The sequence below is a fragment of the Lycium ferocissimum genome, chromosome 10, assembly GCF_029784015.1.
Source record: "Lycium ferocissimum isolate CSIRO_LF1 chromosome 10, AGI_CSIRO_Lferr_CH_V1, whole genome shotgun sequence".
Lineage (NCBI taxonomy): Eukaryota > Viridiplantae > Streptophyta > Magnoliopsida > Solanales > Solanaceae > Lycium > Lycium ferocissimum.
Genome location: NC_081351.1, coordinates 41,263,041 through 41,288,173, shown reverse-complemented (window position 1 = coordinate 41,288,173; position 25,133 = coordinate 41,263,041). Strand labels below are relative to the sequence as shown.

The following is a 25,133-nucleotide window of genomic DNA, read 5'->3' as shown; positions in this document are numbered from 1 at the left end:
CCTCAAATTGTTCATCTTTAATTTTTACCTTTCACCTAAAAATTTATGGGTTTCGGGTTTGAATTCCCGTTCAGTAAAAAAAAAATTTTTAAAAAATTGCAAGGCAGAGTTTTAAATTGGGCAATTCGAGGGGAAAAGGTGGTCTTTAATTTTTGTCCCTCAAATTGGTGGTCTTTAATTTTTGATCTTCACCTAATACATGAGCTTTGGGGTTCGAACCCGGATTAGTCAAAAAAAAAAATTGCGAGGCAGAGTTTTATAGCAAACTTAGGCCTATTCGGGCCAAAGTTAGGCTTGCAGGTGGAATTTTACCTGCTTTAGGCATAATTCTGCCTTGCGAATCCAAGTTCTACCTGGCGAAATTTTTTAAAATTTTTGACTGAGCGGGGGTTCGAACCAGGAACCTAGGAGTCTTAAGCGAAGGGCAAAAATTAAAGACCAATAACTTGAGGGGAAAAAATTAAAGACTAGTGCATTTGAAGGGCACTCCACAAAAAAATGTTTTGGATTCACCAGGCAGAGTTTTGGATTAGAGTATGCCCGAATAGGTCTAATTTTAGGCAAAAGTTAGGCATTAAAGTAGAGGTTTGCCTTAAGGCCTTTGCCTTGATTTTGGGTAAAAGTTTGCCTTAAGACAAACCTCTGCCTTAAGACCTAACTTTTGCCCGAATAGGCCTAGTTTTGCTACAAACTTCTACCTTGCAATTTTTTTTTTTTGATTGAGCCAGGGTTTGAACTCAAAACCTCGTGGTATTAGGTGAAGGATAAAAATTAAAGACCAATAATTTGAGGGCCAAAAATTAAATACTAATGCCTTTGAAGGACAGTCGTGCAAATGACCCATACATTTTTGTTGAGCTCACCGATTCTTCATAGTTATAGGGGCTTCCGGTCCATTAGAAGCATTATTGCTACGGGTCATTCACACAAAGGTCCTTGTTCGGGGGTGGTCTTTAATTTTTGGCCCTCAAATTGCTGGTCTTTAATTCTTTCCTTTCAGCACTTTAAGTGGCCGAAAATATCCCTGACATTCTAGGTTCGAACTCCAGCAGAGTATAAAATTAAAAAAATTCGCAAGGTAGAATTTCGTAGCAAACTAGGCCTATCCGGGCAAAAAATTAAGCCTTGAGGCCTAACTTCTGTAGAATGTTAGCAGAATAAAAAAAATAATAATAAGGCATAGTTTCTATATAGTAGCTATGCCTTAAGGCATAGTTTCTATATACGAGTTATGCCTTAAAGCATAAATTTACTCCTTATCCGGCATAACTTTTACTTTAGGCATAACTTAGAACTACAGAAGTTAGGAACTACACCATAACTAAGTTAGGCCTTATAAGGCTAAATTTTCACGAAACCTTACCTTGCGAAATTGTATTTTTTTTTTACTAAGTCGGGTTCAAATCCAGAACCACAAAATATTTTCGGTCACTTTTTTAAGCGAATGGCAAAAAATTAAAGACCAGCAATTCGAGGGACAAAAACTAAACCAGCGTGTTTGAAGGGCAATCCGCGCAAAAATTGTATTGCTAGTGTCTTGATATGTTGATATGCCAAGGTTCAAAGATATAAGCCTTTAATTTGCCTCTTCTAGGATTTTTTTTTTTTTTTTTTTTAAAACACAACCCAGTGTACAAAGTATTCCGCGTTAGTCGGGTTGGGGGAGATATATACTATAAATTAATGATATTGTACTTACAGGTAACATATTTTGAAGATTATGATTTATGTGTCTGTTGGGTATGGAAAAATATTTTCTAATTTTCTCATGTTCGGCTGGTCAAAATTTTTTAAAAATATTCCCTCTACTAAAATAATAAGTTCCTTAAAGATGAGTAAAATGACTTTCTAGTGGAAGTAGAGAAAATAAGTTCTGCAAGTATCATTCCACATTGATTGTGTCCTTTTGACCCTCCAACGCATCTCATCTTCACCCTCACCTTTGATGAGTCTCCATCCCTACCACCCCATACCCATACCCCTACCCCCACCCCGCACCTCCCATAATATTTGTCTAAATTATATACAAATGCTTTTAAGTTAATATTTTTTTGTTTAGCACCAAACACTGAAATTAAATAAGTAAAAAACCACTTAAAACATTTTCAAAAATTCGTTAGTCTTAGAACACACCCCATATTGCAACTGTTCTTAATATTTTGATTTTAGCTTGGCAGTGGAGGTTATATGGCAAAAGGTTATATCGCAAGTACTGTCATTTGATGTGATGGGATGATAATTTTTCTTTTAGTGTGAAAATTCCCAAGTTTGTAAAAGGCCAAACCTATCGACAAACATGATCATCCAAAGCAACTTCTTTCCTGAACACTTTTAAAGTGGCCACTTGTTCATTTAGACAACGGTGTGTGTTCTATTCCACTTAGACAACTTTTGCGATTATCGGAGCAAAACCAACCCGATCGTCTCTACGTGAATTAAGTGGCCAATCAAATTATGCCAGCTCATTTAAATTGTACCAACTCATTGTGCCAACTCATTTTAATTGTAAATTCACTAATTTGTAAATTCGTGAAATTTTGACCATTAAAATTGGGGCTTTTGGGCTGGTTGGATGTGCAATGAGGGCGCGCCCCCTTTGGTGTTGATTTTGCTCGATAACGGTGCAAAAAGTGTCTAAGTGAAATAGGAATGACCAATTCGAAGTGTTTAAATGGAACAAGGGTCACTTTAGGTGCTCAAGTGAAAGAAGTGGACGACCACATGTGTTTGTCGATGGATTTGGCCTTTGTAAAACAAAAACAAGTAGTACTACTGATTATTAATTGCAACAGCCATATTCATCATATTATTGCTATCCAAGTATCCACATGGAACAAAGCATTCATCATATTATTGCTAACATGGTCAAATGGTTCGGTACTGCCATACAAGGGGACTACGACTTGAGATAATTTGGATGAAAGAGTTGTTGGGTTTTAAAGTATGGTGTGAATGGAAAAATAAGGGGAAATGAAAGTTTGATTTTTTTTTTTTTATATACAGGAACTCTGAAATAAGTCCTTAATTGATTAAAGAGTGAAATTTTTTGTGCATGTACAGAGAAACACTTCTTCTAACTCTTAAAAAGTTGAGAAGAAAGCAAGCCTCGTGACGTCGTTGTTGCCGCTTGACTTCGGTCACCCATTCGAATGCACCTTTTCAAATCTCATTCATTCATGGCTATAAATACAGAGGCATCGCCTCAGTTTTCCGCTTCTATTTTTCGCATTCTTCTTCTGCATATTTTCTCACAAACAAAATATAGTCTTTATGTGGTTCGTTACTGTCTTCAAGTTCTATGAAATTATTGCGTTTGAGGTACCACTACTCCTGCAAAGGTATATCCATTTTGTCCTGGAGGAAATAATCCAACACCTCATGAGATATTGTGAGGAGAATAAATTTCTTAAGAACACATAATGAGTTCTATGGACTCGAAATATTTAATGAATGTTTTTGTATCTTCTTGTTTAACTATTTCTAGTTTATTTCGCAAAGAAGCAGGAATATATGAAGCTGGTAGATAGCAAGGATGATGAAGAGAAGCGGACGAACAGGGAAAAGTATAAGATGGCGAGAAAGGAGGCGAAGTTGGCAGTTTCGGCAGCTAAAACGGCAGCCTTTGAATGCCTTTATGTAGAACTAGAGGACAGAGATGGGGACACGAAGCTATTTAAGTTCTCCAAGGCGAGAGAGAGGAAGGCACGCGACTTGGATCAAGTGAAGTGCATCAAGGACGAGGATGTCCAAGTGTTAGTACAGGAAGCCCGTATTAGACAGAGATGGCAGTCATACTTTCATGAACTCTTGAACGAAGGAGCGAACAGAGACATTGTGTTGGGAGACTTGGAGCACTCTGATAGGCGTCGCGACTTTGGTTATTGAGATAAAGGTTGAGGAGGATTAAGGGAGGCCATTCGTAGATGCGCAGGGGAAGAGCGACCGGACTTGACGAGATTCCTGGAGAATTTTGGAAGAATGCAGGCCGGGTAGGCTTGGAGTGGCTGACTAGATTGTTTAATGTCATTTTCAAGACAGCGAAGATGCCAGAAGAATGAAGATGAAGTACAATGATTCCCGTGTACAAGAACAAGGGAGACATTCAAAGCTGCAACAACTATAGAGGTATCAAGCTGCTAAGTCACATTATGAAAGTGTGAGAAAGGGTGGTGGAAATGAGGGTGAGGAGAGCTGTGTCTATTTCAAAGAACCAGTTTGGATTCATGCCGGGACGCTCGACTACGAAGCCATTCATATTGTAAGGAGATTGGTGGAGAAGATAGGAAGCGGAAGAGGGACTTGCGCGTGGTATTCATTGACTGAAGAGCTGCGACAAGGTGCAAAGTCTGGTGGAGATGCTTGGAGGCTAAAGGTGTACACGTGGTGTACATTAGAGCGATAAAGGACATGTATGATGGAGCTAAGAAGGTAAGGACGGTAGGAGGGGACTCGGAAGCAACCCCGTTCGATGGGGTGCGTCGAGGGACGACTCTTCTGCGCGTTTCTATTCGCCTTGGTGATGGATGAATTGACGCGACAAATACAAGGTGAGGTGCCTTGGTGTATGTTGTTCGCAGAGATGACATAGTCTTGATTAACGAGACTGTGACGGAGTTAACGATAAGGCTGAAGGGCTGGAGGCAGAGACGTTGGAGTCTAAAGTTAATTGAGTAGGACGAGAGCGGAGATACTTGAGTGCGGGTTCGGTGGCGTACGCGTGAGGTTGATGAGGAAGTAAGGCTTGGTACCCGAGGACCGTTTCAAAAGAAAGGAAGTTTCAAGTATCTTGGGTCTATTATACGAGGAGATGGGGATATCGACGATGATGTTTCACATCGTATTGGTGCGGGGTGAATGAAATGGAGACTCGCCTACGTGAGTCTTTGTGTGATAAGAAAGTGCCTCCAAAACTTAAGCGAAGTTCTACAAAGTGGTGGTTAGACCAAACTTTATTGTATGGAGCGGAGTGTTGGCCGGTCGAAAATGTCACGTTCGGAAGATGAAAGTCGCGGAAATGCGAATCTTCGGTGGATGTGTGGACACACTAGGAGGGATAGAATTAGGAATGAAGATATCAGAGACAAGGTGGGAGTGGCGTCGGTGGAGGACAAGATGCGGGAAGCGAGGCCGAGATGGTTTGGGCGTGTGAAGAGAAGAGACACGGATGCACGAGTGCGAGGAGGTGTGAGAGGTTGGTATGGATGGTTTCGGGAGAGGTAAGGGAGGCCGAAGAAGTATTGGGAGAGGTGATTAGACGGGGATATGGCACGGTTTCAGCTCACGAGGACATGACCTTAGATAGGAGGTTGTGGAGGACTTAGATTAGGATAGAAGGTGGCTTACCCTTCACCATAGTAGTTGCGGCTTTGCTCATTTGTTTATTGCCTTTTGGTTTATGCATTTGATTCTTGCTTATATTTGTTAGAGTTGTACTTTGATTATTTTATTTACCTATAGTAGTTAATCTTTTCTTTCCAGATCGTTCTACCATGACTTTCACGCTTTTTGGTATTCGTGTTATCATATTGTTTTCGATATCTTCCCTATCACCTTTTGTCTTGTTTTCTCTTGTCTTCCTCACTTTTCCTCTCTTGGTAATGATGTCTTTCGGAAGCAATTAACGCCTCTCTTTCAATTGGGGATTAGATCTAACGTTCTCCTTCCCCGATGGTGGGGGATTATCTTCGGGCTTCTTGTTGTTGTTGTTGTTGTTGTTGTTGATTTACTGTTTTAGGCACAATCTAATAACAAGGGTCAAAACTCGTCTTTATTTAAATATTTATTTAAAAAAAAAAAAACTTTTGTTAAACGTAGAAAAGAACCGGCTACATGGTGATAAAAAAACCCTTTATCAGAAAGGCTTATGGTGAGAATGGATACAACTAGTGAGTAATTACTTCTACCATGATGAAATGTTAGCCAACAATTGTTAGAACTATTGTTTACGGTGCCCACTTGCTTTTAAATTTGTGTATTCTAAATAGTTAACTCGTACGCCTAAAATCACAAATAGCTAATTAACGTTCTATAACATCTATATCGAAATATATTCTTAACAGAATACAGCGAAAAAAAGCTTATAGAGCATATAGTATTACATTTGATTTTAATATTTTCTGTAAAAATTGATTTGCAATCGATCTGGTTGTCTAATTTGTAAGTAAACCATACTGCACCCAAATTTCCCTAGCCCCATAGATCACATGCACTTCATACTTTCTCCTGCAATCGTGTTAAAGCAAAATGAAAAAAGCATCAAAGACATTAAAAAGGCCAGATAATAATCCATCAACAGCTCATAATGACTACATTTTATCTGTACAAAAGAAAAGATAAAAAAAAGATTAAATCTTACCGGAAAAATTGCTCCCCGAGTACATGCCCTACACATTCTTTTGTCCATTTGTCTCCTCTTTTTCAGCAAACACTACAAAAAAGTTTAAAAAAGACTTTCTTGGAATACCATTGGCTGACTAATAAGGGTGTGTTTGGTATGATGGAAGATGTTTTATGTTTTCCTACCAAAAATGTTTTCCTCAAAATAGAAGAGGATTTTTTCTTAAAAATTTTGAGGAAAAATATATTCCGAATCAATAAAAACACACCAATGCATTCATAACTCACCCTCGCATTACCCATCCACCCCCACCCCACTTACCCCATACTCCACCCTCGCCCACCCTACCTATCCAACTACCCTACCCTCAGCCCCAACCCTATACCCTAGGGCCTAACCCCCTGCCTGCCCCACCTCCCACCCTTCCTACGCCCAACATCAGAAGTTGCACTCAGAATTCAAAAACCTCGTATAGTTTGCTTTGAATATGAATGCTCTTAAAATGACATTTTTCAAAATGAATAGGAAAATAACTTATTTTTCAAGAAAATATTATCTTGCAAAACATTTTGTGTAAAACACTATCCGTCATACCAAACACACCCTAAATTTCAAATAGATAACGCTTTTCCAAAATAAGAAAAACAAAAACTGAAAATCTAACCCTCTAACCTTTTGGCCATTGACCAAAAACAGAGCCTTATACTTAGGATATTCTGTCATCAACTAATCATACTCCTACTAAGATATAGTAATATTCAGATTTTCACAATCCTTATGGCTTTCAAGATTCTGACAACTGCCAGCTAGCTACTGAAAGGTCCAAAATATAAATGTGAATATAATTAATTGAATTCCATAAAATCGCTGTCAAACATGCGTGTTATAATTGGTTTACTACTAAAAACAATTCTCTTTTTTTTTTTTAACCAGCTTATAATTGTTTTATTTACTTACTATACTAGTACTGGTAATAAAAACGTTTCCTTTTCCACTTTTTTTTACCTTTCTTTACATTAGAATTAAGAAAAGAATAGAGAACTCAAAAGACTTTTTTCATCAGCTTTCAAGAATTGAAATTTTAGGATGCTTAATCAAGTGTTCTTCTACAACCTTTTTTCAATAAAACCATACTCCATCTTTTTTTAGCTTCCCTCCAAAAGGTTTTCATCCATAATTGCTGGTAATTTTTGTCCCTAGTTGTTAATTTCAAAGTTCTAATAAGTCATAAGAGGAGAAGTAAAAGTACTAAGATGTTCTTTTCTTGGAAATTTTATGTTAGACACCTGGTAGTTGAGTATTCATTTTCTTTAATTCTTGAATCATCAAAAGAATTTGCCAGATTCCAGTCTTTTTAGCAAAAAAGTATCTTTCCTTTTCACTTTTTAATTTATCTGTTGTTGGTTGGTAGTTTTTTCTAGTTCTCTGTAGATAATAAATAGGGCATGTATTGTGTGAGTTTCCTGTAGCTATTTATTACTAGTACTATTGTTGCCTGTTGAATTTTGTATTGATATTAAACTTGGCATAACAAACATTCTAGGCATGCTGTTGACTGTTTGGTTGTGTTTTTTTTCTTTTCTGATTGGTCTTTGCAGATGACAGATTAGTACTATTTCACATTGACTATCTAAGTGCTTGTGGTGTAATTTGGAAAATTACAGCCTTAAACCTTGTGGAATTCTTCAGTTCCTAGCATCAAGATTTGTTTTTTCATTGTGGGGTTGTTGAATTTTGCTGAATCTTGAGTTCTGGAGTTCATTTGAATTTGAGTTGTCTTGTGTTGGATTGAAATTTCAGTGGTTCTGGAGTTCATCAGATGAAATGGATAATAATGGGCCTAATGGCATTACTAAAACCTGCAAAGATTTAGAAGATTCAACAAATGATGTTGGTTTATCCATTGAGTCGGATAAAAAAGAGTTGACCGGAGTAGAGGATCAGAGGACGAGTAATTTAGAAGTACCTAGTAATGCTGATGAACGGTCTGATGCTGGTTTTTCCGATGAATTAGATGGATGGAGGACAAGTTCTTCGTCTCATTCGGATGATTGTTTGACTCCAGTAATGAAAAATCAGAGAACACATCCACTGCAGTCTCCTTTAGTTTTGGAGAGTCCCGAGTCAAATGATCAGAGTACTAATGCTCCACTTCGTCCTCGGAGAGGTTAGTGCTTTTCAGCTTCCTAAGCTTTTCTCGTTATGTTTGATAAAATAATGAGCTTGAGAAAACCTGCAATCAAGATTCTTCCTTGTGCATTTAGTTTAGTCTTCTCTTAGACTAATAAATTTAGAATAGGAGTCATGGTCCTTGGCAAAATGTCATTGGCAAGGATGTAAATGAAAGTTAGAGGGGAAAAGTATGAGCGAACGCCAAGTGACTGGGATATTAGGACTTAAGAATGATCCTGTGGGCTTTTTTCTTTTTCTTTTCTTTTTGGTCTTTTGTTTCGTAATGCTGTTCACCAGGGGTGTAATTTGGTATTTTCTTGATGTCCCTTGAGTAGTTTCTGTTTTCTGTATTTTAAGTAATGACGACCTTTCCATATGTATCTTTCATCATTTCCCAATGGATAGTTGTTGAAAATCTTGAATTAAACATATTTTTTGCAACTTTCGCATGACAAGTTTGTTTTAAATGGTGTGATTAAAAACCTGCTAGACTTTTACATTCTTTTCCCTCATTAATAATCTCTGCTCAATGTGAAAATGTTTAGATTGATTATTGATGGTCATGATAACCAAGCCTATATAAAAGAAAGTACTAGTCACTGCCTTATTTCTCAGCTTTGTGCCATCTAAGGGAGAAACATGGTCATTGATGGTCATGATGACCAATGTCCATCAAGCTCATATTTATAGATAACGAAAGTGAACGTCCTTTTGTGAACCTCTCATGGCATAGTATTCCTTTATTTTTCCTTACTTCTTTCGTTTTGATAAGTACCCTCGTGGCATAATGAGTTGTTAAGCATCATTTATATCTACCTAGCATTACACACCAAGCTGGGGTGTTGTATTCCCTTCATGTGCGAAAGTAGTGAAATTCTTTCTTGATAGATGCATAAGCTTAGGTGATCTTTGATGACATCCCTAGGGTTCCAGAAGTATCAGGAAGCTGCAATATGCTCGCCAATCTCATGAAGGTGTATTAGAAAGTTAATTTAATCTCAGTTGTCTGTTATTCTCTGTGGGATGAGTATGCTAATATTATTCTTGTTTGATTGATAGTAAAATTATTATTTGTGTTGTATCTTTATTCTATCTGATAAAAAATGAAACCATATTTGTGTACTGATTCTACTTGGGATGGCAAAATGGTCTAGGAAACTTTCTTATTTATGATGTTAAGCATCATTGTTGTCCTCTAGCTAACAATTTGATAAATGGAACTAATTATTTGCTGTCCACCAAAACTAGGGCTGGTTCATCTTCTTTATTAAGCCTTCTCATTACTTCTCGTCATCTATGTCAACCTACTAGAAGGAGTTCAAAATAATCCTATCTAGATAACCATGTAAGCTTAGTTGCGAATCTCTGACTATTAAGGCTTTTCCTATATTACTCAGCAAGTATTGTAGATTTTCCTGTCGTTGACCTAAAATAAATAAATAGAAGTGTTCTGGCTCCAAGTTTTTAAGTTTTCTTTAAGATGGTCACAAATTCAAAAATGAGCCGGTTGGTTGATGCTTGAGGATGCAACTCAAAGTGGTAGCCTGACCTGACGAGAAGAGTGCCAGAAATCGTCGCTTGGACTCAAACAAAATGTGTCAGCCTTGTCCAACAAGGTAGTTGGTACTCAAAAGGGATCGATTGCAATGAAACAATGGAAGGAAAACTTGTTCCAAATGGACTCTGAAAGGGTTTGAAGGGGTTAATAGACTAAATTAGTTTCTCCAACTAACAAGGGACTAGTTTATAGGTTGGGTCCTCGTGAGTAGTCTATAGGATTGGTTTCAAAGTAGGTAAAAGTTCCGAGTTTAAGTGTCACTAGAATCCATCAACAAAATATTTTGTGTGCTTGGCCTAGAGAAGAAACATATCTCCGCATGTGAGGGTGCGTGTTATAGACCTAAACTAAATAAATAAAATGTCCCATGTTTGACATGTTAAGCTTTTAGATGAGGTGGTCATGTAATTCAACACCTTTTTTTCATCCTACTCTTTATGTGATGCGTATTGATACTTTAGGTGCATTAGAATTGTGTTTGGTGCTCTAGCCCACTTTTATCGGATAGAAAAGGCTGCCATCTTCTTGAACATATCTTTTATTGCAAAAGAGTCTAGTGAATGAGAGAATTGTCCTCCACGCAGGCCAAACAATGACTGTTGTTGATCTCAAATTTTGATTTTCAATATCAAACTAGACTGTCTCCATTCTTACCACTAACTAAAAAGGTGTCATTCGATCTCCGAAGTGTTTTTCCTTCCACCGCAGCTCCCTCACTTCATCAGGCCTTCCTTTAAAGGTTGGGAAGCATTCCCTTGTCTGAACCTGGTTGGCTTTCTTTCCAGCCTTAGTAAAATAGAGAGCGGTTTGCTTTGAACATAGGAGCGATTGAAAAAGGATAGTCTTGCGTGTAAGCACAACAAGAAATTGAGGCAAACCTTCAAATTACCTATCTAAGATTAGATGGAATGCCGATTGAAGTTCTGCCTTTTCTCTGTATTAATATATGGGCAGATAAACTCTGCAAGCGCAACCTGACTTGGCTAGCTCGAAACAGTCACTGGGTCCCACCTGTGACCTTAATTTAAAAAAAAAATAAAAAAAAAATTGGCTACCTCTATGGCAAGTTTCACCCCTTCCATAAAAAATATAACTTCCAAAAATAAAACAGAAATAGAACTTCCTCTCAAAAGGAAATGAGCAGTAGGACAAAGAAAAACCAATGCGTCAAAGAAATTAATGACAAACGAAAAGCATCATTTTCGGAGGACAGATTTTGACAAACAAAGATGTCAAACCAAGCTACTAATAAATGGAACCATGATTTAACATCAATGTTTGGAAAAAAATTGTAAACATGAAAAATATCAAATATCCAAAAGCCTCCAGAGTGCTAACTCTAACTTCTTCTTCTCCATACAAGAGGGCAAAATGTTTTTGACTAGCTCACAGTTTTTTTGTGCTTCCCTCAAAGCCAAGGGAATAAACTTTCTAATAGGTTGGTTCTCACATCATCTCCACTTTCCTCCCTCTAAACCAAAAGCTATCTCCTGTATCACAATTAGGATATTCTGCCAGTATGCTGTCACGTTGACAATGATTTCATGTCTAGAGTGGCAAAATACTCATGAATGAAACTTCAGAACCTCTGAGTATTGTTTTTTGAATATTTGGTAATTAGCATATTTTATTGGGTCATCTATAAGCAATTGAAGCAGATCACTTATCTAGCTGCAAGTGATTCTTCGCTTTTTCTTTTCCGTACTGGCTTTAAGAGAGCTTAGACATTTATACCTCTGTTGAAGGGGATAACGCTGACCGTGTGGTTTACTGGTTTAAATGTTTTTCTTTCTCATACAAGGCATTTGCATTTTTTGGTTCAACTTGTAGGTTTGGAGCACTCTATTACTGCACCTGTGACTATTCACAGAAGTCTTTTCCTTGAAGGACAGGATATGGCATTTGCAAGATCTTTGACTGAGAGGAGGGATAGTCCAAGACATAATCTAATATTGGATAGACTTTCTGAACGTGAAAAGGTAAATTTTGGACAAGTTATTAATGTCTCCAGCTTTGAAGCGCCTATGTTCTGATAACCAATTGTGCAGTGCTTGCCTGTGACTTTATATAATAGTCAATATGGCGGAAAAGTTGATAGAATTTCTAGTCTTACAATATGCATGTCAATGTCTTGGAAGTTGTTGCAACTTGTTAGAGTTTAATCTTGTGTCCTTTAAAGTAGTTTTAGCTGGACTTTGTTTTATTTGATTGTAAACTTGAAGCATGGAAAGCTCCTTTTATGTTGGAGAGTGATAAGGAGTAGAAAAAGCTGATATGGGAAGTGAAAAGTGAAGGAACGGTGACATGCTTGTTATCTGAATACATATGATTTAGCTAAACCAGTAAAAAATCCTAGAATGATGCTTAGACCATGTGAAGCTGGCAATTATATTGACTAAGTACTTACTTAAACTTACTGATACAAATTTGGCCATTTGTTTTTTGAGCTAGTTTCTTGCTTTTATCTGATGGAGTTGATATGTATGTTGTAGAGCTCTGCTGAGTCAAGTTGCAATTTAATTAGTGGCTGAAAGAAAAATCACCCTCTTTAATAAAGACAAATTTTTGTGCACACAATCATCTGTCCTGATTCGCTTCTTCATATAATAGGTTGTCCACGTCCATAGAGCAACTAATTGTACAGCCTAAGAAATCTTACTATCTCCCTATGTAAGTAAGGAGGCACAGGATTGCCACTCTGCAGCTCCTCTGAAAGAGCTACCACGAATTACCTACATAATTATGTGGTCTTTTTTTTTTATTTTTTACTTAATGCATTTGGAAAATGGTATACTTTCCCATCTTCTTGCTGTTAAGTGGCTGCTCCTTGTTATTCATTTACAATTTTCTCATATTTCCTTCTGTTCTTAATGTCGCCAGCAAAAGCTCATTGTGGAGATGGTAAGGATACAAAGGGATGGAACTGTGGAGGTTGACCTTACTAAGAGTACACCTGTAACTTCTGAATTGTTGGAGCTACGATCCGTTGAAGGACCCATCACTACTGTAGACAGGATTATCACGGATTTTAATAAGTCAGTTCCAAAGTTGAAAATTGCGGTGCTTGTTGTTGGAACCAGGGGAGATGTTCAACCATTTTTGGCTATGGCCAAGAGACTTAAGGCATGTTGGGACTTCTAGATTTTCATGTTTATATCTGCTATGGCCAAGAGACTTAAGGCATGTTGGGACTTCTAGATTTTCATGTTTATATCTGGACTAGTCATATGTGCTCTATGTCTTTTGCTTCTTGACCATCTATGCTTGCCCTAATGATTATATGACTGCATTCTATGCTTCAGCTTTCTTACCAGATATAACCTAGGGATCCTGCAGTACCCAAATTTCAGTTTTGAGTGACACTTTGTTGAAGAGGTCTGTTAGACGGACTTCTGAGTCCTATTTTACTGGACTTAGTTTCTCCACTTTTCAAGTCTTTTTAGTCACCAACTTTTAAACCAATTGAGATTTCATTTGATTGTATGTTGATGGAGATAATTTTTGGAGTTGAACTTGAACCTATATGGTTGAAGCAAGTACTAGAACAAAGGTCACTTTGACCTTGCAATTAATATGCGGAAGGGAAAATTTTGTCTGCCAGAGAGTTCACAACTTTTGCTGCTTGACTGGTAAAACATTCTAAATACGGTCTTTCCAGTGTTGATACCATCGGATTCGATTTCTTTTCCTGTGTAAGGTTAGATTAGCTTTATTTCTTGGTTTGGCCTCTTCTGGTGCACAATGATTTATTTGCTTATTATTTAATATTCGCAACATTTTTGTGGTCAATATTGGTTTTACTTGTGAAATAATTGATTAAATTTCAAGTATAGATTTCACGTTTCCATCTTTCGAGTAGTAGTTTATGTACGGTCTTTTTTTTTTTTTTTGGCTCACTGGCTGTAGAATTTTGTTGGTTTTTTCGCACCTTAATATTTTTTTATTTTGGTTGAGAAATTGTTCGTTTGTTGAGTTAATAATTTGTTCAGTTTCTAATCAGTTCTATGCATTGACAGGCTTTTGGTCATCGTGTCAGGCTGGCAACTCATTCTAACTTCAGCGATTTTGTCAAATCAGCAGGCATGGACTTCTACCCATTGGGTGGTGATCCTCGGATATTGGCAGGATGTAAGAGGTCTTTGGCATGCTTCTTTGTTTTTCTCTTTCTTGTTTTTGTCTATGCTATGAGTGCTCTGCTATGGGTATGTATGAGGTATGGGTGGGTAAGAATCCGGTATGGGTAAACATAGTTTCATGCAAATTTTGTGTGTGTTTCGAAACATATAAAGTTCCCGCACCTGTTTCACACTCGTCTGACTCAAGTACATTAAAGTAAATGAAGAATTCATGTAGCATAGATTTGGGCTCATGCCGGTGTAATAGTATTTCCATGTGCTTGGCCTAGAGAAGAAATATATCTCCGCATGTCAGGATGAATACTATAGACCTAAACTAAATAAATAAAAGTGTCCATCTCTAACATGTTAATGCGGTGGTCCTTAGTATTTCATGACAACTAGGATGGTGGTATATTGATTTTGGGAGCTTTCTCCTTGCTAGCGATATGAAGAGTGCTCCTTATCCTTGCTATCCTGTTAAGAAGATGGATTTTGGGCGTAAATCGACCTCAAAAACTAGCTCATGAGTTCGAATTGCCCAAGATCATATAAGGAGACGACATCCTATGTGTCCAACCAATGTAGGACACTCTAACCCACCTTCTTCCCACACACCCAGGACTAATCGAAGCATACATATCATAACATAGGGCCCTACATTAGGTAACACAACCATGATGATGGATCTGGCACTGGTACCAATAAGAAGATGGAATTAGGCCTAACTCAACCTCAAAAGTTAGCTCATGAGGTAAGGGTTGCCCAAGTCATAAGGACACTATAGCCACAGTCCCAACCAATGTAGAACACTAACATATCCTATGAGCAACCGTGTTTAGATCAAGCTTCTCCTTTTCTTTTATTTAGTTAATGCACGTTTGGAAATTTCTCTTGAAATTTTAGTAATTTTTCAACATACGCAGCAGTCAAGTTTGTATTGGATTCTAGTATGAAATAAGTGGCTCGTTCACATACTCGTACAAGTAGAAGAGAAGCTTGTGACATGGTAATATAGAATTTCTTTTTGCTGATAAAATCGATTAATATGGACTAAGTTTCTATGTTCTGTGGAATTGCAGATATGGCCAGGAACAAAGGTCTCATTCCTTCTGGACCAGGAGAGATATCTGTACAGCGAAAGCAGATAAAGGCTATAATTGAATCTCTTCTTCCGGCTTGCACTGAGCCAGATACTGAAACTGGTGAACCTTTCAGAGCACAAGCGATTATTGCAAATCCTCCTGCATATGGTGAGTTCTAAAAGGATCTCTGCACTCACCACTCATTACACATTTTTGATATCTGGAGATCTGATTCACGTTCGGTCCGTGATTTATCACATGGAGTTGTAATTTCATTGCATGTTCTCTGAAGGAAACATTTCTATGTCTTCTCTTTGGGGTTTTTTTTTTTTTTTTTTGGGGGGGGGGGGGTCATTTTTTCATACAGATGTTTGATCAAAATCTGCCATCGCAGGCAACATATGTTTGACTAAATTAGAAAGATGTATTAGCCAGTAACTAGGATACATTTCTCCCAGTAGAATAATCTAAGTGGAGGAGTGAATGCAACTTGACTGTTGAGGGATGAAGTCTCTTAGTCGTGTTGCGGAATTTATCTTAGAAAGGATTAACATGAAGTCAGCAAATATGAAATTTAAATAAACATATTAGCATGTACGAAAGAGAGGGATGGGTCACTGTAAGCTCCGGACACAATAATCTCAAAGATAACTTTTAATCCTAATCAGGTTCGAATCGCTTGAAATTTCTTTGGCCTAATAACTCTGTTTACTTACTATGAGTTTAATCTTGTGACACTGCTAATGTGGTGACTAGAAGCTATCTGGATTTGACCTTGTGAGGTGATCATTCTGAAAAGCTACTCCACCGCCTTAGTGAGTCTGACTGTTCAGATGTTACATATTTAAATGCACTGCCTTGACATTGCTCCTCTGCTTTTTTCCAGTCAAGAGTAGTGCGTGCTCTTGTCTGTATATTGACTTGTTATCATCTCTAGATATTGACCTATGTCAAGAAGTTGGGTTATTGGCCTGTATAGAAATCCACCTGGTTGTATTTTCTGTATCAAATTCACTACCTGTGTTAAACTGCTTCTAACAATTAAAAGTCCTTACAAACTAAAAAACTTAATTAACCTCCTTTCAGTGATCCCAAATTGTTATACCCTGCATCTTTATATTGGGAAAAGTCATTAGCTGAGCCTCAGGAGGTGTGTATTGGTGTGTATTCTGCACTGCTTTGGCAAGTTGCATATTGGTTTGAGAGTTCATTTGTTTGTTATTATTTAGAAATTACAGCACAAGGAGTTTACAAATTCCATTATTTTGGAAAATCATTGAAAACTAAGAGTTTAGGAGAAAGAAGACTTTAATCTGGAGCTTGAAGACTTTAATCTAGAGCTTATGCTCTGTAAATAAATGTCAAATAAAATGGTTTTCCTCTATGGTCCAACAAACAAAATTCATTTTTATGCTTTCCTGGACTTGAAAGACTCCTTGTATCATAGATAGTTCTAGTCCATCGTTGTAGCGATTTCAGCGACATCTTGGTGCTATTTTGGTTAATAACATTTACTTATCAAAATTAGTCAACTGGATAGTATTTAGTCCAAGTCAACTTATAAGCATTATTATATTTTTCTGAACACCCTTTGTGACAGGACATGCACACGTTGCTGAAGCTCTTGGGGTACCCCTCCACATCTTCTTCACAATGCCCTGGACGTAAGTTCTGATTGACACTTTCTCCATTATATTGAAAATTTCATTTTGAAAAGTGGAGGCACCTGCAATTGTTGTCTTGAGCAATGTGCAACCTTGCAAAGTGCATTCCTCCTGTAAGTCATTGATGAAACAAAATGCCGCTATCAGAATTCTATTTTTTTTTAATATCCTCTTTGAGAAAAGCCAATACATTCTGCGCTATGTGTATGTTTTTTAGATATGATGTTGAACAGGCCATTCTAAGGTGGCGTTTGATACCTTAGTTGGCCTTTTGGCTAAGATCTGGTACTTGGACCACTGGCCCACATGATCGTTTGGTTCAAGAAATTGAAAAACAGTTTTTGCAAAATTCTCCAAGTCACAAGAGCTGCGTTGAAACACAGTTTTTGCTGAAATTTGAATTTTTTTTGTTGCAAAAAATGCTTTTCTATAGTTCGAACCAAACACCTAGGTTTGTGATATACAAAGATTAGATGCAAGTGCCCACTTTCCGGAGCTGTTGGTTCTTAATTAGGAAGTTTTATAGATCAATTGGAATTATGCACATAGAATATAATGTGAGTCAGTTGCTGAGTTCAATGTCATTCTTCATCAAATTCTCCCATTTTAATTTCAACAAGATACCTTCTCACACTTTGTTAATAGACAGGCCAACTTATGAATTTCCTCACCCGTTGGCTCGTGTACCTCAAGCTGCTGCGTACTGGGTATGTTATCAGTTTCTTCTCCTGAAAAATATTTTGCCATTAATGCTTCTGATTCCTGTTAAAACTCTATATTCTTTTCTGCACAATCCAGCTTTCCTACATAGTTGTGGATTTACTGATCTGGTGGGGCATAAGAAGTTACATCAACGAGTTTAGGAAAAAGAAGCTAAACCTTCCTCCTATCGCCTACTTCAGTACGTACCACGGGTCAATTTCTCACTTCCCAACTGGCTACATCTGGAGTCCACATGTTGTGCCAAAGCCTAAAGGTATATATCATCTCCTCAATGGTATCTGGATGCTGGTTTTTGTATTGGTCCATTTCCACTTCATTGTTGAAGCAAAACTAATCACTTATAAATGTCAAAATGAATTGTTTTCAATTTCTTGTGGAGTTCTGTCTTTTCAAGTTCTACTTCAACCATTGGCTTAGCAATAATGTGTGCTCATACTTTCGATCTACTTGATTTATCATAAAAATTATTGATAAAATTTCATTAATTTGCAGATTGGGGCCCTTTGGTTGATGTTGTTGGCTATTGTTTCTTAAACCTTGGGAGCAACTACCAACCTTCAGAAGAATTTGTCAAGTGGATCCAAAATGGGTCTAAACCTGTATATATTGGGTTTGGGAGCATGGTAAGGTTTTCTAATATAAATTTCCAGAAGTCTTAGAAGTATCAGACAATCCTTTATTCCCACTCAGCCACTCTTGCAACATATCTTGAGTCTGATTCCTTTCTGAATGATCCAATTCGTACTTGATAAACTTGCATCACTAGTGGATGTGGACCAGCTTCTATGAATCTAACTGTATATTTGTCAAACCAACTTTAATTGTTAAAAAGATCTGTAAGGTGGCTGTGCTTCGGGTCAATGAAGATCTAAGCAATCTGATATATTAAATCACTTTGATATCCTACTTCACTTTTGTTTTGAAGACATCCAATTTGTTGATTCCTTTTGTTCTGTTTGTAGCCTCTTGAAGATTCCAAGAAAACTACAGATATAATTTTGGAGGCACTGAAGAATACTGGGCAGAGGGGAATTCTTGATCGAGGTTGGGGAGATCTTGGTACTAGTAAGTTCTCTAACTTTGCAATTTTTGTTCATCGTATTACATTCTGCATGTTTGACTGACCATAAAATTGATCATATGTAGGCTGCAAAATGAAATTCAATCCTTTGAAGAAAGAAAAAGATATAGGCATCAACTCTCCTAATTTATTGCGTATATCATATTGAAGATTTAGTGCTCGACTAAGCATTCACTGGAACGGTTAAGACCTGGATAAACCTCAAAAATACCATTAGAAGAACCTTGGGGGAGATGGTCTGTTAAATAAAATTCTATATAAGCTATATAACTGGCATAATAGGTCTCCCTTAGCTTCCCCTTCAGCCTTCCCCCAAATCCCAACATACAACCTAAAAACCAATTCCAAGGCCAATTATTTCCTCGAGAAGCAGAGAGAAATTTGAGGGCCTAGGATGGTGGTATGGAGTTGGAGTTGGGATCACAACAACATAAACATTAAGTGGATAGACCAAGAGAACAGTTTATTGGACAATATATTACTGGATGGAAGCCACATACACAAGTGTACTGTTGTAGTATTTGTAAATAATGTTGATTCTCCATTCATTTGTAATTGGTTTGCATGTGGGAATGTTCTAACACCAAGAAACATCTTCTCTTGCTTATTTATTTTGTTTCTCTTATTCTGTTCCAGTTCAAGAGATTCCTGAAAATGTTTTCCTTCTCGCGGAGTGCCCTCATGATTGGCTTTTTCCTCAATGCTCAGCTGTGGTGAGTACCATTGCTTTACAATTTACTCCGCTACCTACTCATGTTATATATCGTTTGAATGCTTTTCTGCATAGCAGACTGGGGATATGGGACCGGTTCTGATAAACTGATGGTTGATGTTTGGTTATTAGGGATTTTACACTCACTAGTATAACTGACCTTCTAAGCTCCAGTCTTCTCGATGTCTGGATTGTGATAATAAATTGAAAAATGTTATCTTCTGATGTGCTCGTGGGAAATACCTGCTTGCAGGTTCATCACGGTGGCGCTGGAACCACAGCCGCGGGACTACGTGCTGGGGTAATGCTCTTTCTCGATCTCATATCAGTAGAATTATTCTAAATGGCTAGTCATAGATGTCTATCAGATTTTGCTCTTTAAGTTGTATTGAATTGAATGCTCATATGTTCTTATGCCATATCTTTTTAATCCAGTGTCCAACAACTATAGTACCATTCTTTGGCGATCAATTCTTTTGGGGCGATAGAATTTATGAAAAGGGACTGGGACCTGCTCCAATTCCTATATCACAGCTTAGTGTGGAAGGACTCTCTGATGCGATAACATTTATGCTCCAGTCTGATGTAAGTGTCTATGCATCTCCTTACCTAATGGCATACTCCAAAACTACCTATCTCTGTCACTGCAGAACACAAGCGTGTTTTGGAAAAGCTCGTTACAGCCTCTGCTGGTTATGATTTTTCTTATATCTACGTGGAATCTGATGGAGAAATTGCTTATATAGGTGAAATCCCGAGTAATGGAACTAGCTGTATTATTAGAGAACGAAGATGGTGTTGCAGGTGCAGTTGATGCTTTCCACCAGCATTTGCCTTCAGAAATACCGTTGCCAACCCCACCACCTGAGGAAAACGATGGTCCAAATCCGTTGCAGTGGCTTTTTACAAGGATTGGAAAAATCTGTTGCCTGTCTTGTGGGACTGCATTATAGAATAGTATAGTTTATGTTATTTCATATTTTATTTATTAATTGTTTGTATGGGTTCAGCATATCGTTCATTTTTTTTTTCAGGGTCCTCTTCTCTAGGCTTGAAAAGAAATAAGGCAAGTTACATGGTTGAGCTTTATATATTTATTAGGTTTTTCATAGTGATGCTTGTAATTATCACCATGCGCTTGATTTCAGAGGGAAATGTTCTCTTTTTGTCCCCTCCCCCCTCTTTTTTTTTTTTTGGGGTAATAGATAGAAGATTCGTTGGTTGGTATGTGTATGTACTATAATTTAAGCTTATATCAGTTGGTTATTTTCAGTATTGATCATTAATATGTGGTAATTTTCTTGGTTGAAGATCAATCGTATTTACTTTCTATAATAATAAGTCAAGTCAATAATAATCAAAGTATAGGAGTGGAAGCCACTTGACTGTATGGACAAGAATGTTTGATGTGATCTGTTTAAAATGTCTTACGTTTTATGTTTATATATGAGGCTTTGTTGTAGTTGTGAGTCTTTTGGTTGCCAAAAAAATTGATGGAATGTGATCGAAAAATATGGAGTTGGTGTTTGCCTCTCTTTACAGCCGCTTTGATCATCCAGTAGTAATCAAGTTTATTTCACTCTAGGATAAGTAAAGCCTTTTAAAGTGGCACTTAAGAGGATATTTCTCTCTCTAGACTCTTATCTTTCTGTGGGCGCACGTTAAGTGGTTCAACTATTGTGCGCCACCGCCGGCATGGCTAAGGGTCGGAAAAAGAAGGCGGTGAACAAGATCCAACTCTCGGATCCTCCACTGGCCATGGCGAATCCTAGAGCCAGAAGAGCTGGGAACGAAGTTGAGAAGATGGGTCAGTTACATGGAAGTGAAATAATAATAGGGGAAAATGATCCTACTAGTCGAATCCAGGCAGATCTGGTGAAGATGGGCGCTACTTTTACTCCACCAAATACCCTACTCTCCTCCGTCAACGCAAATAGAGGGGTGTTGAGTGCTAAGGTAGCTTTAAGGACAGACCCACACATGGTGCAATCAATGGAACGAGGTGCTGAGGCTCCAAAGGGGAATCAACAAACCCCTAATCCTAACGCTGGAAAACAGAATGCTGCGAAGAGCAATGCTTCACAAGCTACGAAGCAAACCCGGAACCACCTAGCGGCCAAATGGAGCAGTTCCCTCAATTGGGTGTGCAAAGACAATCGACCCTACCTCCTAAACCAGTAGAGAGGAAGAATTGGGCAAATTTGTTCACAGGAAACAAGCTGACCTCTAAAGGTTTGTCCCTTCAATTTATTGCACCTGTGTTGAAGGATGGTGTGAAGTTGGTGAAACTGGATCGAGTAGAGGTGGAAAAGGAGACTATGTTATGGAAGGATGCAATGATATTGTATGTGGTAGGAGATTCACCTACGATTGGTGATGTGTCTAGATTCCTAGGACAGTGGAGTTTTAAGACGAAACCTGTGATATACTACCACAATGATGGCTATTTTGTCATCAAATTCTTGTGTGCTTCTGATAGAGATCAAGTGATGGTGTCAGGTCCTCATATGATGAATAGCAAGCCAGTGATAGTAAAACCATGGTGTCCTGATTTCAATTTTAGCAAGGAGATTCTGAGAACAATCCCTCTATGGGTGATGTTTCCTAGTCTCCCATTGAATTGTTGGAGTTTGGATTCCCTGAGCAGAATCTCGAGTGGGCTGGGTACTCCTCTATGTGCTGATGATTGCACATCTCGAATGGAGAGAATCTCGTATGTTAGAGTGCTAATTGAAATGGATATTACTGTGCCCCTTCCTAATATCAAGGTAATGGATCCCAGTGGTGTCATATTTGATCAGTGTGTTGACTATGAATGGAGGCCTCAATATTGTCCAACTTGTTGTCAAATTGGGCATGTTTATAAGATTAATCCTCCAAAACAAATCCCAAAGCAGAGCAAACCTAAGCAAGTCAAACAGGACCCAAGGAAGATGAAGCAGTCCTGGGTCAACAAAGACATGAATGGGCAGGTACCAGAACAACAGCCACATGAACCTAATATAGAGGAGGGAAGAGTATGTCAGGTTACAGAAAATGAAGGGTGGAATCAGGTGTAAGGAAAATCAAAAGGGAAACTTCCTGTTACCAACCCCCAGGAAGAGGACCAGGCTGATGAAAATTGTTTTAGTCCACTACAAGAAACTACTTTCCAATAGTTTTTCCAAGCTGCCCTGGACCTAGTTGAAAGAGGACAAAGCAGCAGACATGGAGGTGGCAAGCCACCTGACCCTAAAACAACCTCCAAATGAAAGTAGCCTCCTGGAATGTGAGGGGCTTTAATAAGCAGTTCAAGCATAAGGAACTGCCAAAGGTAATAAAGAAGGAGAAGATAGTAGTTTTGGCTATTACAGAGCATAGGGTAACTAAACAAAAAACACAAAGTATAGTTAAAAAAGTATTCCCCCATTGGAGTTGGTGGGGAAACTATGATTCCACTAACAGGGAGAGGATATGGGTGGTATGGGACCACACAAAAGTGGACTTGTCTGTTCTAAGTGCAAATCCTCAAGCTATTCATTGTTCTATCCAGAAGAAAAATGATACTCTTGGCTTTATGTTTACTGCAGTATATGGTCTCCATACTATTCAAGACAGGAAAGATATGTGGAGGGACATTGAAGGGCTGGAACCTACGGTCCAACTCCCTTGGCTAATAATGGGTGACTTTAATGCTGTTCTTAGCCATGATGATAGGTTGGGTAGTCAGATACAGGAGATTGAAGTCAGAGATTTTGGAGAGATGTTGGCAACTATTGGCTTAACAGTGCTCAGAACAGTAGGCAGGTTTTATACTCGGACAAATTCTCATGTTCATAGCAGAATAGACAGAGTCCTTGTCAACCCTGCCTGGCTGAATGAATGGCCACACCTGGAAGCTGAAGCAAAGGATTCACACTTCTCTGATCATTCTTTGATGACTGTCACTATTGAAGAGCCACAAATCAAGCATGCTAGACCGTTCAGGTTCCTGAATCATTTGAGTTCCCATAAAGATTTTATGACCATTGTGGAAGAAGTGTGGGCACAACCAGTACATACTACTTATATGGTTAAGGTATGGAATAAGCTAAAAAAGATGAAGGAAACTATGAAACAGTTAAACAAAGAAGAGTACTCAAAAGTGGAACAAAGGATACATGACACTAGGAATCAATTACAGGTGATCCAAGAGCAGCTGAGAGATTGCTACCATAACCAAGTTATGTATGCGCAAGAGAGGGGCCTCAAACAGGACCTTGAAAAATGGGTTCTGGTGGAAGAAAGTATACTCCGACAAAAATCCAGGGTACAATGGCTAAAGCTGGGCGACACTAACTCTGCCTTTTTTCATGCCAGTATCCAAAGTAGAATTGCTCAAAATCATATAACCAGGCTGGTGTCAGAGCAGGGAGAGGCCATTCGAACAGTGGAGGGTATTGAGAAGGAAATAACTGATTTCTATTGAGTCATGCTCACTTTCCAACAACTACTGAGCCTTTTTATTCGTCATGACTCTCAAAACCTGTCAACAACTTGTTTTGCATATTACTCCTTCTTGAATCATGTCGCTTTTGATGTGCTGGCCAGACTTTGCTTCATGCAATTGAAAAAGCTGGTAGCACGTTTTGAAATCCTTTCTCACTTGTCTTGACATAAACTGACTCAAAGAGACAAAACAGAAAAACCAAAAAAAATAACAATATAAAGATAGAAAGGAAAAGAGTTTTAACAAATATGTCTCCTACGAGAAAGAAAGGAAAGATAAATTTATCTAAGTGTAGTACTAGTTCCAATGATCATGACATGCATTTTGGATTCATCGGCTGAATATTTCCATCCAACCATCTGTCATCTCTTGTCAACCCTTTGACTTTGAGGCTGAGGTTTTGTGCTTCAACCAATCGAATCAAGATCATGGCCCTCATTCGGTTTGTAACGCCCTCAAGGGTTTTCGCCAACAAGCCTCTCTCATTTTCCTTTCTCTCAACTCACCATCGCCCTACGATGCTCGGGAGGGTTTTCACCAATGGATGCTCATACGACATCTCTTTACAATGGATGACTCAAGTTCATTGGAGCGAACTTGATTTTTGACTTCTCTTGATATTGACCCACTTCAAATCACTTGGGATGAACATTTTGTTATACACTAATATCATTCTCATGATTCCCAAAGTGATGGCCTTAGTTTCATTCAAGCCAGACTTCAGCTTACTCTCAAAATGTTTCAGCACTTTACCATTTCCTCACATGTTTTTCACCATTTTCAATCTTTTAGATGCATTTATTTCGTGATCAAACTCGCCTTCAAGATCTGGCTAATAATTCCGCATGCATGTCATCTCACTAGAACCAGCCTGAAAAGAATTGTACAAAAGAAAAACTAAAGAAAATATACTAGGAAATGACAAAACAAAAATTCTTTTTTAATTAAACAAAATGATAGAATAGTTTTGGACATTAAAACAAGCAAATAAAATCTGGATTATAACCCTAGAATAACAGAAGAAATATCAAAATAAACTACCTGGACTCCTTCCCGAGGAGAGGAGTGACTTCCCAATTGCAAAACTGTCATCTTAGCTAGTAAATTGCACATAAGCATTACTTGAACCATTATCAGTTTTAATCAAATTATTCTCAGCAAGCAAGTTTTGGTCCCTTTAATCAATTCATCCTTATCAACTTCTGGAACTAAACCTGA

General features: G+C 38.0%; 1 protein-coding gene across 1 annotated transcript; it reads left to right on the top strand.

Moving 5' to 3' along the window:
• Window positions 1-8,136: 8,136 nt before the first annotated feature.
• LOC132033891 (sterol 3-beta-glucosyltransferase UGT80B1) lies at window positions 8,137-20,674 on the top strand. Its single transcript, XM_059424030.1, has 14 exons — window positions 8,137-8,504; window positions 11,898-12,046; window positions 12,948-13,190; window positions 14,084-14,195; window positions 15,265-15,435; window positions 16,868-16,931; window positions 17,581-17,638; window positions 17,730-17,907; window positions 18,147-18,277; window positions 18,617-18,719; window positions 19,372-19,448; window positions 19,701-19,748; window positions 19,883-20,032; window positions 20,194-20,674. The coding sequence occupies exons 1-14, from the start codon at window positions 8,162-8,164 to the stop codon at window positions 20,398-20,400; spliced, it is 2,034 nt and encodes a 677-aa protein (XP_059280013.1). The 5' UTR covers window positions 8,137-8,161; the 3' UTR covers window positions 20,401-20,674.
• Window positions 20,675-25,133: the final 4,459 nt, after the last annotated feature.

Coding starts and splice junctions, on each gene's coding strand:
- LOC132033891 (XM_059424030.1), top strand. CDS start 8,162: ATGGATAATAATGGGCCTAATGGCATTACTAAAACCTGCAAAGATTTA. Junction 14,196..15,264: donor TCCTCGGATATTGGCAGGAT/GTAAGAGGTCTT, acceptor GTGGAATTGCAG/ATATGGCCAGGAACAAAGGT. Junction 17,908..18,146: donor TGTTGTGCCAAAGCCTAAAG/GTATATATCATC, acceptor ATTAATTTGCAG/ATTGGGGCCCTTTGGTTGAT.